General features: G+C 41.3%; 2 protein-coding genes across 4 annotated transcripts in view; one reads left to right on the top strand and one right to left on the bottom strand.

Annotated features, from left to right (window-relative positions):
- The window catches only part of LOC134210204 (paired box protein 6 homolog), a 345,781-nt gene that overhangs the window by 312,571 nt on the left and 15,968 nt on the right, over positions 1 to 17,242 (top strand). The gene's annotated exons all lie outside the window — the stretch shown is intronic.
- Positions 7,036 to 7,914, bottom strand: LOC134218539 (uncharacterized). The gene has a single exon (XM_062697672.1). It carries the CDS (start codon positions 7,912 to 7,914, stop codon positions 7,036 to 7,038), a length of 879 nt encoding a protein of 292 aa, XP_062553656.1.

Here is a 17,242-nt window from a genome sequence, read left to right as displayed (position 1 = left end):
ATATTTAAATCATCTGACGTTGAAAAACATATACGATTGAGTCTACGTCATGTGCTTTTGTGTCAATTCATTCAGATATGCCACCTAATATTCATAGTGTTTGATGTGCACGGAAGCAACATCAATTTCAACGTTTAATTTGAATCCTCTGTAATGTATTCTTCCTAGCGTTACAGCAAATAATCTATATTGGCACAGTATATGTAGAACATGGCTTTTCTAACAATTAGTTTGTAAATAAAACAATTTATTTTAGTAAATGGTTTTGATTTTCTACAAATATTAACTTACTATATTCCTACCTTTTCGCTTGTATATCTTCTGTGTGGTTTTGATAGTTAATTAATTCATGCTATACATAAGTCCTAAATCTTGGACTTCGCTAGACCAATTAATTGGAACCCCATTCATAGTGATAACATATATGTTTGAAGTTCTCAAATATCACTCGGATTATGTGGGAGAAGCTAAGTTTCGGAAGGATTCGGAGAAAATGTTCCATTCTTGCAAGTCAACGGAAAATGTATCCAAACTTTTCTACAATCCAAGCATGTTTTGGATCATGTAGTAATCTCAGTTCGATCATTTAGTTTGTCGATGACTCATCCCGGAGGTTAAATTTCAAAACGTGTTTTATGGTGGACTTCTGGTGCGAAAATTTATCGACAGCTCTGCCCTACAGTTTGTTGTTTTAATTTAACTTATAATCGATTTAAAGCACTAGTTTGTAATAACATTTTTTTATTAGTTATTATTAGTCAGTATAAGTTACTGAAACTAGCGCTATCATTTTGTATAAACCTTCGCACTAGAAATGGTGGACATCACATTTGAAATTCAACCTTTGGAATGAGTTATTGACAAACTACTAAATGTATAGGTTTGATAATTATTAAATTAATTGAGTATAATATTAGGTATGCAATCAGTATGATATAAAGTATTACACATTATTGGCCCAAGTATGCTGATTTAGGTAACACCAGCTCTGTCACGAGTAATCTATCAGATTGTGTACATGGATAGTTTACCTGTATGGAGTGAACTGATAAATAATTTTGGATCTTTTGGATTTTGGATACAAAAGCTAATTAAAATTAAGCATTTCACTGTGAAATGCTCTCCATATGAAAAAAAAGCAACCATAGTAGAATTATCTTCAGATTTTATAAGGTCGGATCTAATTCGTTAATTTTAGTTGAAAAGTGGTTGAATGTCAATGACAAAAACGAAGCTGCTATCAGCAAAAAATGAATTCTTACCAATATGAAGAATCATACTATTCAAAACAATAATTTTAAAAAGGCTAGCTTATTGATTGGGTGACAGAAGCCTAAGCTGGATTCTGACTTCAAACTGGGAAGCACTCGAATGTTTGCCAACTGGAAACATTTTTTGTTCTATATCCAGGATTTTTTGTAATACTAAAATAAATGCTAATACTAAAATAAAACGTCACTACATTCGCTTCAAGCGCTTGCCGTTGGATGAATATTGCAGAAGGAAGCATCACCAACACGCCCCATTGGCCCATCACCCCGGCAAGGGTGAAGGGCGTCAATTTTAAAATGATTGTTAAAATGTTAAAACACAGATTTTTCGTGTTTGAAATTTAATTTTCTTTTAGATTGGCAACATGAAAGTCTAATTATTTCGATTAAAAGACATGTGTAGATATGTAGTCTAACATATATATGTTATACTTCGGCTACCTGTTGGTGGTGTTGGATTGCGTGGGAGTGCTCTCGCCTCTCAGATTTGACGAATCGATGTTTTAATGTTAACGATGTTAAAAATGTGGTATTGAGTTATAGAAAATAAATATGTTTTTGAAAGAAAAAATGAGAACCGAACGAGCGTCGAACACAGATTCTCTGAGTGAGAGGCTAGAACGTTACCCCTCAGCTATCTTTACTTCTTGGATGAGTGGTGATCGAAGTAAAACAGGTTATATGCAATTTGCACTTATCATCGGCTGCTTGTGCATTCGTGCGGCAACGCACCTGGTGCTATGTTTTTAGGTTCCGTGGCATATTTAAATCATCTGACGTTGAAAAACATATACGATTGAGTTTACGTCATGTGCTTTTGTGTCAATTCATTCAAATATGTCACATAATATTCATAATGTTTTGGTGTGCAGGGAAGCAACTTCAGAATCAATTTCAACATTTATTTTGAATCCACTATAATGCATTTTTCCTGGCGTTGCAGCAAATAATTCATATTGGCACAGTATATGTAAAACATGGCTGGTCTAACAATTAGTTTGTAAATAAAACAGTTTATTTTAGTAAATGGTTTTGATTTTCTATAAATACTTACTATATTCGTACTTTTTCGCTTGCATACCTTCGGTGTGGTTTTTGATAGTTAATTAATTCATGCTATACATAAGTCCTAAATCTTGGACTTCGCTAGACCAATTGGAACCCCATTCATAGTGACAACACATCTGTTTGAAGCTGAGATTCGGTATTTGACATGCGGATTTGAAGAAAAATTTTCTTTTTGGCAAGTCAATGGAAAATGTATCCAAACTTTTCTACAATCCAAGCATGTTTTGGATCATGTAGTAATCTAAGTTCGATCATTTAGTTTGTCGATTACTCATACCAGAAGTTAAATTTTAAACGTGTTTTATGGTGGACTTCTGGTGCGAATATTTTTCGACATTTATCCTCTGGAATGAGTTATTGACAAACTACTAAATGATCGAACGCAAATTACTAAATGATCGATAACATCCTTGCTATAATCCATAACAAATCACTCTAAGGCAATCAACGATTTTTGATTTCCTGATAGAATAATATCAGGTATGCAATCAGTATGATATAAAGTATTAGACATTATTGGCCCAAGTATGCTGATTTCGGTAACACCAGCTCTGTCACGAGTAATCTATCAGATTTTGTACAGTGATAGTTTACCTGTACAGAGTGATCTGATAAATAATTTTAGATCAGTTCATTATAATATATACAAAAACAAATTAATATGAATCAATTTTAATAAAACCTTCCGTTAATCACTCCGAAATGCCTCCATATGAAGAAAAGCAACCATAGTAGAATTCCCTTCAAATTTTATTAAGTCGGATCAAATTCGTAAATCTTAGTTAAAAGTGGTTGAATGTCAATGACAAAAACGGAACTGCTATCAGCAAAAAATGAATTCTTATCTATATGAAGAATCATACTATTCAAAACAATAATTTTAAAAAGGCTATCTTATTGATTGGGTGGCAGAAGCCTAAGCTGGATTCTGACTTCAAAACAAGAAACACTCGAAAGTTTGTCAAATGACCAACATTATGGATCATATATCCAAAACTATGGATCATATTACCAAAGTTTTGGATCATACTCACGCTAAAAATCGCCCAAAATTGTATTTTATCGATCAAAACGTAGTTTTCTCTGGATCCCTTTCCAACTGCCTGATGGGAAAACAGCAGGAATGGTATTGTTTTTCTTGATCATGTTTAAAGGTACATACTTATTTTCCAATTATTTGGTTTATTTTTTAGCTTAGTTATGCTTAGCTATGGATCTTAAAATTAATCTTTATGGATACGCCTAAGCTATTTTTTGGATTTAAGGTAGCGTTTTATGGAACATTCAGATGTTATTTATGGATCGTGTTTCATTTTTCTGGATCGTTTTTGTGCATTTAACGGTACAAAGTAAGGCAAAGTTAATAAATGTGAAAAATATGTTTGTCAACCCTTTTGAACGAGCGAGAAAGGCATCATCACCGCTAGGTGGATTAATCAGGGTTTTTTTTATAAATACAACACCAATACAACACCAATACTACTACAGTATATGACAGTTTTTATTGTACCAATACTTTCAAAGCTTTGTTTTGGTACTCAACCCACCTTAATCGCAACTTATTGTTTTCGAAGGATCGCTAGCTTGTTTAAATTTGCTCGGCCAAGACTGTCAAATCACAAAATAGACTCCGACTCACAAAATAGATCGTAGTCGAACTACATATTAAAAGTATTTATTCATCGACTCCATTGTTGCTCGACTCGGTTGCTTTTTAGTTGGGGCATGACCCAACCAGCGGAGGTTCAACTAAAAAGTGACCCAAGTATTAAAATCCCAACCAGCGAATCCCGACTGTACACGCAACTTGTTATCAACTTGTTCTAGATCAACCTTTAGTCCCTTTCGACTTTTTGTCCTTTTCGAGCCTTTGTCCTTTTCGAGCTTTTGTTCCTTTCGAACTTTTGCCCTCTTGACCTTCTGTCCCTTTCGACGTTTTGTCTTTTCGACCTTTTGTCCTTTCGTCCTTTTATCATTTCGATCTTTTGTCTTACGAGCTCATGTCCTTTCGACCTTTTGTCAGAGATTCTATTTTGCGACCTCTGCCAGTGTGAAATAACTTGACATCAAACTTGGTCAACAGTTAGTCTCGTATTTCATCGCCCGGCCATACCCCAACTACTCTTGTTCGGCTGCTCGTTAACTGCCTGCAGTTTTCTACTACGTTATTGTTTGACCGCATTATCGCTAGGCTGCCAGTGCACGTACGGCCGCATTGTCTAATCATTTTTTGTTCGCATCACTGCTTAGCCTGGGGTAAGGTTGCATGGTGTTATGCCGCCGGCTCGCCCGTACGCTAGTTAGCTGTACCACTGCCAAGGCATCCGTCAGCTGCCTCATCTTACGACGACCTGAAGGTAGTATTTTCGATCGGACACCTGCTGGTGACCACACCGTTCCACCATCTGCTTGCCGTATTATCATCCCGTGGGATGCATCACACTTTATCGTTCGCCTGGGTCACTCTTTGGTTGCCACATCGTCCGATGTTGGCCACTTCGTCACCTGGCGACCTATCGGCTGTCTTATCAACCGACCATCCTTTTTTAAGGGTCTGGGTCATTTGGCATGAAGTCATTTGGCATAACGCCATTTGGCATAAGGTCATTTGGCATAAAGGCCATTTGGCTTAATGGTCATTTGGCATAACGGACATTAGGCATAATTTTGAACTGCAAGAAAAAAGTGGGTCATTTGGCATAATTTCGAACCGTGAAAGCGAAAGGGATATTTCATGTAATGTTTAACGTAGATAAAGTGGGTCGAGGCTGTTTTCTGATAAATTTAGACTGATGGTAGACATTTTCCGGAAGAACGAAATAACAAAACGGCAGAATTACTTCCGAGAGAGGGATCACATCCATCATTGACTTATTCCGGCCACATGCCCACTTTTAAAGTAGGGATTACATCCACCATTGCTTCAATCCGGGCATGCGCCTTAAAACCGGATCAAATCCGCCATTGCCTTAATCCGGGCAAAAGCCTAACTTTAAAAACTCAAGCAATACACTTGTCGTTGACGAGTTATTAAAACCAATCAAGTCACATATGAGTTACTGCTGCTGAATTGTGCTACTCGGGTAAGAGATCAAATCTACCATTGATTTATTTTTTTTTCAATGTTATGAAAACTCATATGTGAATATGTACGTTATGTGGAAGATATTGATTTGGAAAATGTATTGGAGGTAACCACTTTTCCCTTCGATGGGACTCGAACCCATGACCCTACAGTACGCTAGACTGGTGCTTTAACCAACTAAGCTACGAAGGACCTCCGTCGGCCTTCGCAACCTAGCGGCTACTGAACGAGCTCGAGATTCCCAAATTGGACGCATAGTCAAATCACTCGCAATCCATTTCTCAAGCCAATACTTCCACATGTGTATCCTTCGTCCTTCGTAGCTTAGTTGGTTAAAGCACCAGTCTAGCGTACTGTAGGGTCATGGGTTCGAGTCCCATCGAAGGGAAAGTGGTTACCTCCAATACATTTTCCAAATCAATATCTTCCACATAACGTACATATTCACATATGAGTTTTCATAACATTGTAAATTAACGTCCAAGTCGGGTGGTTTAATCCCCGGAAATAGGCAATTACCTTTGATTGAACTGAACTTGAGTTGCGTGCTCTTGCCTACGCAATGCGGTCGGGTCTGAGCTTGACGACCGACTGGCAAATAGCTTACACAACCTCACTTGATCAGTACCGTTGCTGATGAAGAATGTGTATAGCCGCCAGACATTCTAAATACTCACGCTCCTCTAATGTGGACGTGTACAATACACATGTGGAAGTATTGGCTTGAGAAATGGATTGCGAGTGATTTGACTATGCGTCCAATTTGGGAATCTCGAGCTCGTTCAGTAGCCGCTAGGTTGCGAAGGCCGACGGAGGTCCTTCGAAGCTTAGTTGGTTAAAGCACCAGTCTAGCGTACTGTAGGGTCATGCGTTCGAGTCCCATCGAAGGGAAAGTGGTTACCTCCAATACATTTTCCAAATCAATATCTTCCACATAACGTACATATTCACATATGAGTTTTCATAACATTGTAAATTAACGTCCAAGTCGGGTGGTTTAATCCCCGGAAATAGGCAATTACCTTTGATTGAACATTGATTTATTCCCGGCAAGCGCCTACTTATAAAGGAGTCACATTGACCATTTGTCATAATCCAGGCAGGGCCTATTTTTAAAGAAGGGTTCACATTTACCATTGCCACAATTCAGGTCACACACCTACTTTTCATCTTCCGTCGTCTGTCGCCATTAGTGAATGAGTTCGTGGGAAGTTATCAAGCCGGCTTCGTTGACGGCCGCTCGACAACGGACCAGATCTTTACTGTACGGCAAATCCTTCAAAAATGCCGTGAATACCAGGTCCCAACGCACCATCTGTTCGTTGATTTCAAGGCGGCATACGACAGTATAGACCGCGTAAAGCTATGGAAAATTATGGACGAGAACAGCTTCCCTGGGAAGCTTACCAGACTGATCAAAGCAACGGTGGATGGTGTGCAAAACTGTGTGAAGATTTCGGGCGAACACTCCAGTATGTTCGAATCGCGCCGGGGACTAAGACAAGGTGATGTTTTGTTTGTTTGTTTTTATTAGCGGCATTTCACACTGCTAGAGTGCATTCATGCCGTATCCAAAAATATCCCTCCCATTACCCATTACAATACAACATTTCATTTCTTCTTCGACCTAGTGTTGTACACTTTCCATCCTGAATCGGACAGATTTTCTCCACTATACTGCAACTCTTCTCGGCAGCTCTCATCATCACACGATCTTTTCCGATCTTGTTCATATCTAGCCTCGATCGATTCGCTTGTTCCAGTCGACAGCCGTCTCTTTGCCGTGGCTCCGGATTGTGGGTTGTTGTGTGCGTCGTCGTCGTCGTCGTTCTCATCGTTGTCGCTGATGTTGTGATCTGCCGCATGCGGGGTAGCTTCAATTGTATCGGTGCGATACTCGTTTTCGTCCACGTCTTTGCTCTGTTTTTCGGCAATGTTAGAAACTGTTCGTTTTTCTTGCTGAGTTCCTCCGCTCGATGTAATTTGTTTTTTGCCTCGGATTGTCACTAGTGTAGATTCGTTGTCTATCACCATACGCGATGGTATTTGCACTTCCATCCTCATCCGTATCACTCTGACACCGTTCGGTACCCCAGGAAAGAAATTCTTCCAAACTTCGTTTTGTATGGAGATAACTTTTCCATACTGCTCCATGTGTTGGGTGATGGTTGTATTAGACATACATGGTGGCAGGTCATGTAGCCTCACGGTGGTAGTGGGGCCATCTACATATATAGGGATATAATATTTTATACCCTGGCATCGGAATGTGTATCGCAGATGGTGCTCTTTTTGCAGCCGCAATGCCAACCCTGCATCGTTCAATTCGATGAGCACACAGTTTCGCAAGTTGTGCAATTGGATATTTCTAACATCCGCCATGTTGAGTTTAAGATCGACGTCGATTACTTCCTTCACTTGTTCCAGCGTAGGTCGTGTCGGAAGAACGCTGAAATCGACGACTAGCGTGTTTCGCCTGTTCGAAGACATTTTGCGACGAATGCAAAAAATGTTTCGCGACAGGATCCACAAAAAATGCTATAAACTGTGAGAACGTAGCGAGCTATCCGAAAACACGACTATCGCGCACGAGAAGCGGTTGCCAACTGAGAAGACAAGGTGATGGACTTTCGTGCCTGTTGTTCAACATTGCGCTAGAAGGTGTCATGCGGAGAGCCGGGTGTAACAGCCGGGGTACGATTTTCAACAGATCCAGTCAATTTATTTGCTTCGCGGATGACATGGACATTGTCGGCCGAACATTTGCAAAGGTGGCAGAACTGTACACCCGCCTGAAACGTGAAGCAACAAAAGTTGGACTGGTGGTGAATGCGACAAAGACAAAGTACATGCTTGTGGGCGGAACCGAGCGCGACAGGGCCCGCCTGGGAAGCAGTGTTACGATAGACGTCTATTCGTCTACCTCGGATCCTTGTTAACGGATGACAACAACGTTAGTCGTGAAATACGAAGGCGCGTCTGTGGAAGTCGGGCCTACTACGGGCTCCAGGAGAAACTGCGCTCGAAAAAGATTCGCCACCGCACCAAATGTGTCATGTACAAGACGCTAATAAGACCGGTTGCCCTCTACGGACATGAAACATGGACAATGCTCGAGGAGGACTTGCAAGCACTCGGAGTATTCGAGAGACGGGTGCTTAGGACCATCTTTGGCGGTGTGCAAGAAGACGGTGTGTGGCGGCGAAGAATGAACCATGAGCTCGCCCAACTCTACGGCGAACCCAGTATCCAGAAGGTAGCTAAAGCCGGAAGGGTACGATGGGCAGGACATGTTGCAAGAATGCCGGACAGCAACCCTGCAAAGATGGTGTTCGCTTCCGATCCGGCAGGTACGAGGCGGCGTGGAGCGCAGCGAGCGAGATGGGCAGACCAGGTGCAAAGCACCATTGTCATAATCCAGCCAGGCAAGCGCCTACTTTTAAAGAAGGGATCATATCCTCCATTACCATAATCCATGCTAGCGTTTACTTTTAAAGAAGGGATCGCATCTACCATGGCCTTAATCCGATCATGCGCCTTCTTTTAAAGAAGGGATCACATCCACCATTGTCATAATTCGGGCAAGCGCCTACTTTGCAAAAAGGGATCACATCCTCAATTGCCACAATCCATGCAAGCGCTTTCTTTTAAAGAAAGGATAGCATCGACCATGACCTTAATCCGGGCAAACGTCTACTTTTAAAGTAGGGGATCACATCCTTCATTGCCATAATACGGCCAAACGCCTACTTTTAAAGAAGATATCATATCCACCATTGCTCTAATCCGGGCATGCGCCTACTTTTACATTGCATTGCAAATGCATTCTTTCCACAAGAGGATAATATCTTTTTAATATTGTTATCGACGGGTGTTATATTTACTATTCCGGAGTATTTCCCGCACCACTTTCCCACGCGCACCGCATTCAGCGAACGCAAAGAAAAGTTATGCCAAATGTCCGTTATGCCAAAAGACCCTTACTTTTGACGCTGGTAACAATTATGCCAAATGTCCGTTATGCCAAATGGCCTTTATACCAAATGACCTTATACCAAATGACTTTATGCCAAATGGCCCGCTCCCGCCTGGATATATGCAATTTACTAAGCATTATGCCACTATTTATACGAATAAGTGTCATAATGTTATGTAAATTAATCTCACACACGTTAGTAGTTTTCCTTATAGGACATTTTCAACACAATTCCCCTCGCGGGATGAGTGGACATCTGGCTATTTGGAGAGAAGTATGTCGGACGGCATTGTTTGTTACACTGACGGCTCCCTCCTCGAAGGTAGAGCAGGTGCAAGCGTCTATTCGCGTGAGCTGAGATTGGAACAGTCACACTTACTAGGTACACACTGCACTGTCTTTCAAGCGGAAATATTTGCCATCATGTGTGGAGTGCAATCTGCACTGCAGCAACGCATTATGGGCAAAGTAATATACTTCTGTTCAGATAGCCAAGCAGCTATTAAAGCTCTCGCCTCGGCCAACTCAAGGTCGAAGTTAGTAATCGCATGTCGAACTCAAATTGAGGAACTTAATTCAGTTAATACTTTACACCTTATATTGGTACATGGCCATTCTTCCATAGCTGGAAACGAATTGGCTGATGAGTTAGCTCGTAATGGAGCATCGCATGACTTTATTGGTCCTGAGCCAGCTATTCCAATATCCAAGTTACGGGTGAAGCTTTTGATCAACTCTTGTGCTGTTACTCAGCACAAATAATGGCATTGGAGTAGTCTGGATTCATGTCATCAAACAAAATTGTACATCTGGGAGCCATCTCCGGTAGTAGCAAGCTATAGCTAATCTGTCTAAACAGAATGGCAGTGTCTTAGTCAAGGCCTTGACAGGTCACTGCCGACCGAACTATCACATGGCAAATATTCAACGCGTTGAATCATCTGTTTGTGATAGTTGTGAATCCGATTATGGAACTTCTTATCATCTAATATGTAACTGCCAGTCTATGCACAATTGCGCTTCCAAATATTTGGTAAACACTTACTTAGTGAAATTGACTTCAGAAACCTGAACCTTCAGAGTATTTTGTTGTTCATAACCCGTTGTGGTAAGCAGCTATAAGCTCTTGAACGTTTATGCGTTGTAAGCTCTCTTCAAGGGCCCTTTTCCAAACTTTCCCGTTGTGCTCCCATCCACATTCCTTTCCTTTTTATTTGCTTCCTTTTCCGTCAGGTGTGTGATGAAAAAGGCTGTGAAGGCGATGGCACAAATCTCCCAAATTGAGGTGAACGTGCCCCTGGAGCCGACGTTCTGATACCTGATACCTGAAGCATTATGCCACTATTTATACGAATAAGTGTCATAATGTTATGCAAATTGCATACATTTAGGACGAACGAGTTGGAAAAGATCCATGTACGCCTAAAATAGTGTAATTTTCCACGTCTTTATTTTTTACGCGCTGATTAGTTTTCTTTATTTTTTTCTTGTAACATTTACAATATCAGTATGCAAAGCACAATAGACTACAAGCAATTTTATGGCACGGTATATTTTCAAATCGTCCGCATAAATCTGTTTTCTGGAGCTCAGGTTATTACATATATCATTAACAAAAAGAATAAAGATGAGCGAACCTAGAATACTGCCCTGCGGTACTCCAGAGGGAATGTCATAGGCACCAGACTTAGCACCATGTACAATGGAGGAGGATTGTCGTCATGTACTGAGCGGAAGAAGCTGGCAAACAAATTTGCTGTTGTGAAAGGTGATCGGGAGGAAAGCGTACGATAAGTGACGTCAAAAGGGATATTGTTCGACCCCTTCCTTTTTTTAATGTAGGCCCAGAACGATGAAAGATCATTTTTTCAAATTTGCTTGAAGACTTTCCATGTACTCACGGAACCGACCATGCTGCATACGAGTATATTCATCTTCAGCTAACCGCAGATTAGTCGCGTTCACTTCAATCCTGTTTCGGAAGAACTTCTTCCTGCATTTCCGCAGACGATTGCGAAGATTCCGGAGCTGTGACGTCCACCAGGGTTGATTGTACTTCTCATATGGTCGGTAAATTTTGACCGTTTTCTCGGATGTCTGCTCGATGATGCAATAGAACGCGGTAACAGAATCGTCGATTGAGGCATAGGCATGATTACAGTTCTGTGTAGCTTGCTGCTGCGCCAGGAAATCACCCATTGCGCATTATTGCACTCGGCGAAGGTATCGCCTTACTCGGATCACTGTTGGACTCTAACTGAGGGAGAACGATGCTTGGCTGCTTGCTCGACAGCAACACCAAGACGGCATAAACAGCATATAATATAGAGTGGTATACAACAGGGCTGTCTCGCCCCACACATCCCCCTTTCTCTCCGGCTTTTTTTATTAGGCTCTTGCAATTATAACTTGTCCTTGGTTTTCTCTTTTTTTGTACATGCATTATTGAGCTTAAATTTAATTAAACACTCGGTAAAAATACCACTATAAAGATTTATTTGCCGAAGGCACCATTCCAAGGCCAAGGAAATCGAAAACCATTTTCTACGGAATATTGTCTTATATTCAGGCAACGAACAGATATTTCCGGTTTGAATAGATGAAGTTTCCTCCAACGGTTGTTCATTCACCTCATTCATATGCTCCAAGATTCAATTTGTACGTTGGTCTTCCTGGTCTTCAAACCATAGAGGGCCATCGCACTTTGTAGGTGGTTGTAAGTACGATTTTCTATTACAATTTTGGCGCGTCAATCTCCAGCTGCTGAGCGAAGCACATAAACTCAACACCACGACCTCCTACCAAATATTCCACTCTCTCATTTGTCACTTTCCCATCTAGGGCTAATGCTAATGGCTAATATATATGAACTTTATTCGGTTTATGTCATTTACCATACCCGTCTTAATCCCTACAGATGCGTCGTCGCTGGTTCATTCATTTCATTTATTCAGTTTACTTCTAAACAGACAATACACGGTTTGAGGCCTGCACCTGGTCTGCCCACCTCGCCGCTGTGCTCCACGCCGTCTCATTCCTGCCGGATCGGAAGCGAACACCATCTTTGCAGGGTTGCTGTCCGGCATTCTTGCAGCATGTCCTGCCATCGTACCCTTGCGGATTTAGCTACCTTCTGGATACTGGGTTCGCCGTAGAGCTTCATTCTTCGCCGCCACACAACGTCTTCTTGCACATCGTCAAAGATGGTCCTAAGCACCCGTCTCTCGAATAATCAGAGTGCTTGCAAGTCCTCCTCGAGCATTGTCCATGTTTCATGTCCGTAGAGGACTACCGGTCTTATCAGCGTCTTGTACATGTCACATGGTGGTGAATATTTTTTGACCGCAGTTTCTTCTGGAGTCCGTATTAGGCCCGACTTCCACAGATGATACGCCTTCGTATTTCACGACTAACATTGTTATCAGCCGTTAGCAAGGATCCAAGGTAGACGAATACCTAGACCACCTCGAAGGTATCCCCGTCTATCGTACCACTGCTTCCCAGGCGGGCCCTGTCGCACTCGGTTCCGCCCACAAGCATGTACTTTGTCTACGATGCATCCACCACCAGTCCAACTTTTGTTGCTTCACGTTTCACGTACAGTTCTGCCACCTTTGCAAATGTTCGGCCGACAATGTCCATGTCACCCGCGAAACAAATAAATTGACTGGATCTGTCGTCGCTGGTATTGATTCCGTAGATCTGCAGTCAAACAAAGTACGCGAACACAATAACCGCCCTAGTTTCAGCTCCGAACTTCTTCTGAAACGAACTTTCTCTCGGAGTTTGATCTGTCAAACTAAATGATGCGTTTTTTATGCAATTTTATGAGAATCTAGCGCACTTCGTCCGAAGTTGGGTTTCTAGCCTATATCTTGCATGCTATGATGGCATAAACACCAGCTATCTCGCATCGACAAAACACGCTAGCAGTGCACCACTATCTTGTGCATCTTCGCATTCGTTCAAAAGCCTTCATTCCTTACACAAGCAAAATTATCGGCCACATATAGCAGATAAGCAAATTCTGCATTTATTATCCGCTCTTTTTTTCCGTTATTCAATCACACGCACATTCTCTAAAAATAGTGATCGACATCACTATATGTGCCATATTCCGAGTACTGATCAAATTTGACACGATATTTAAGGGAGCATCAGGGCTAGCGAAATATCAAATTCTTTTTTATATGAAACTGTATCTGAATGATAAATACATCTCAAGACAAGACTGGCATCACCATCGATGCAAACTCATGGTGCAGCTACATTGTCTTCTTTTATGTCTTTTCCTGTCATGTACATCGTTTTCCAGGTGGTCATGACTGTAGCAGGTTTCCTCTATCTTGTCGTTCCGTGTCAAAGCACCAATTCCGACATTGCTAAGCGGTCCTTAAACAAATCATACTAATAGAGTTATTCCATACCAAAGCGTAACTCTCTGAATGTACCCGAAAGAATCGAAACCGTTCGTGTAATTTGAAATACTCGTTTTTCCCCTTTCCAACGTCGCCTTAACTAATCTTGTTAGTTTATTCGAAAGTTCACATTCGTGCATTAAATGCCATAGCAAACGAACATAACAAAACGATACAGATTTATTTTTAGTATTCTATTCTGTAGTGTGCTCATAACATGTACGGGAAGGTCATATGATCATATGATAATTACTTCTGGCTCATACGCAGCTAGTCGTGGAATCAATCCCAAGTTCAATTCTCCTACTTTTTTTTCTCCATATATTTCTCATGTTTTAGCAATCGCTAAGATTAAAAATAGACTGAATACCGGTTCCATCTTCTATTCTTTATCTACAACTTGACTAATTCTAGCCGTAACTGTTAGAAATCGAAAAGAGCGAAAGGAAGCTCGTTTTGGCATCCATTGCAACCTGTTAATCAAGATGAGCCTCTTCCATAGAACCTATCCGCTAGATTCCAATAATATTCTCGTGGCGAGTGCAGAAGTGTTCTTGGTTTACAATGTGGCGAGTGACTGCATCTTTTATCAATTCCTTTACATCTACGGTAGCCCGAAAGGACGTGGCCAGCGCCGTTTGTTAACCCCCCTAGAGCTTTTGAACTGAGCACATTGAGGTGCAATTGTTTTGGTAAAACACGGAGTAGCAACTACGACATGTAAGGTTATCATGCTCAGGCTCTACTTTGTTAATGCAGTGTTCTTCTCATAAGACAAGAACGTCGACTAATTCTATTCGCTTTTGAAGCGAAACATCGTGATTTCGCATGAATTAAAACTCAAGCATAATCCATTTCTTCAAATTTGCGAGCAAGTTTTCCAAAACATTAGGACTCCAATATTAAGATCTGGGCAGGGCTCTGGGTATTATTTAACCACCATGGTTGGAGATACATCCAATGTTATTCCTGACATTCGATATTAGCTGCACCAAGTTGGGGTCTCCAGTTAGCCTTGTGAGCAAAAACGTAGGATTGCCACTGCTTATAGAATACGAAGTTGAAATGCAGAGCCATAGATGGGATATCACAATTGCTAAACATTACTTTATTTTGCAATTTGAAATCAAGGCTCTTCAAAAGCGTCATTGCGGCATCCACAACTTCAATATTACTTTCTTACAACGTGCCTTTGCAGTTTTTTTTAATTCGCATTTTTTTATTCGGTCGTTCAGTAGAACCATGCTACAATAAGCTGAATTTGGCAGATTATTATGCATTATGTTGTAGTGTGTGTTTTGTTTTATCACCAACATCGATTTGGCACTTATGGTACTGGTACTTTGGCTGCTAGGCTGAGGTAAACTGGATATTTGATACGTGACCAGGTGAGTCATTGGTAATCTTGAACTAAGCTTAGATTACGCAAGTGAATTGAGCAAGTCGCTTGACTTGAACATCTAAACTCCTCCGTTCAACTCACTTGCACGAAAAGAAAGTTGAACATGTTCAACCTTTGGCAAGTCAAATGAATTTAACTGAAATGATCAAATTACTTGCCTTGTCAAAACCTCGGTTAAAACAGCATGATACTTTAGGATCAACGCCCCATTGTTGTTTCCTCAGAAACTTGCTTTGTGTTTTCTAGTGCTTTTAACACACCATTGTGTTTTCCGTCATCAAACCATTTCAACTATGAACAACAACAAATCGCCCATGACATGCTTTGATCTGTGTTCCAACTCGCAAACCTTCAGCTATTCAATTTTTTCTGGCTGTCATCATAACTGGCATATCATTCCAACTTTACTATGCGGTCTTCCCAACACGCCATTACGGATCTCAAAACACGTAAAAAATCTCAACTTTTCTTGGCGGTCCACCCAACACGACATTTCAGTTCTTCCACACGCAAATCATTCAAGCTTCACTTAGCGAGCTTACCAATACGCCATTATGGTCCTCAAAACACGCTAATCATCAACCGTCTAAGACGAGTTATGTAACTCCATTTAATTCCACCAATTATTTCTATATCTTTGCAGATACGTATTTCGACCACAACTGTGTGGTCGTCTTCAGTGTCTCGTACTTGACTCGACGACGCTAATCATTTTTACTTTGCTTGGCGGTCTTCAAAACATGCAAGTCATTTAATCTTTACTTGGCTGTTCACTAAACACGCCATTGCGGTACTAAAACACGCAAATTCTTTCATCTTTACTTGGCGGTTCTCCAAACATACCACAGCAATTCTTAAAATACGCAAATGATTTCATCTCTACTTGATGGTCTTCCCAACATGTCATAGCGGCCCTCAAAACCCGCAAAAAAAATCATCTTTACTAGGCGGTGCTCCAAACACGCCATTGCGGTCCTCAAAACTCGCAAATCATTCCATCTTTATTTGGCGGTCCTCTAAACACGTTATTGCGGTCCTCAAAACTCGCCAGTCATTTCAACTTTTCTTGGCGGTCCTCCAAACACGCCATTGCGGTCCTCAAAACTCGCAAAGCATTTCATCTTTACTTGGCGGTCCTCCAAATTTGCCATTGCGGTCCTCAAAACACGCGAAACAATTCATCTTTTCTTGGCGGTCCTCCAAACTCGCCATTGCGGTCCTCAAAACTCGCAAAACAATTAATCTTTTCTTGGCGGTCCTCCAAACTCGCCATTGCGGTCCTCAAAACTCGCCAATCATTTCATCCTTTCTTGGCGGTCCTCCAAACACGCCATTGCGGTCCTCAAAACTCGCAAAACAATTAATCTTTTCTTGGCGGTCCTCCAAACTCGCCAATCATTTCATCTTTTTTTGGCCAAACGCCATTGCGGTACTCAAGACACGCAAACAATTTCGAATCTTCTCCGTTTTACTTACTTACGCAACCGCGTCTCTCCCAATTTGGAGCACCGGTCCCCACGTAAACACTGCAAAAAGCAAACATCCTTCTTGGTTCAGGAATTTACCTTTTCTTCTGAGATTGCGCAGTGGGTGATTTCCATGACGCAGTATTTTTATCAGGCACATTAGTTTTAACATTATTCCACTTGATACTAACAAAAAATGAGTAGTAAAACCTGCCACTGTCGCCAAATGTGTAGCTTGCTGCTGCGCCAGGAAATCACCCATTGCGCATTATTGCACTCGGCGAAGGTATCGCCTTACTCGGATCACTGTTGGACTCTAACTGAGGGAGAACGATGCTTGGCTGCTTGCTCGACAGCAACACCAAGACGGCATAAACAGCATATAATATAGAGTGGTATACAACAGGGCTGTCTCGCCCCACACAAGTTCAGGGCAGCAATCCGTGCATTGACGATTTGATAATCACACCTCTTGAAATCGTAGTCAATGGTAGATATTGGCACAGCTCTGCATCGCGCGAACGGACGTCAACGGTTTAAACTAATGGCTTGTGAT

Source organism: Armigeres subalbatus, chromosome 1 (assembly GCF_024139115.2).
Source record: "Armigeres subalbatus isolate Guangzhou_Male chromosome 1, GZ_Asu_2, whole genome shotgun sequence".
NCBI classification, from domain to species: domain Eukaryota; kingdom Metazoa; phylum Arthropoda; class Insecta; order Diptera; family Culicidae; genus Armigeres; species Armigeres subalbatus.
Note: the sequence above shows the minus strand (reverse complement) of the source record. Positions and strands in the feature narration are given on the sequence as shown.

Bases quoted from the DNA above. Each gene is read 5' to 3' on its own strand.
- LOC134218539 (XM_062697672.1), bottom strand. From the start codon at position 7,914: ATGTCTTCGAACAGGCGAAACACGCTAGTCGTCGATTTCAGCGTTCTT.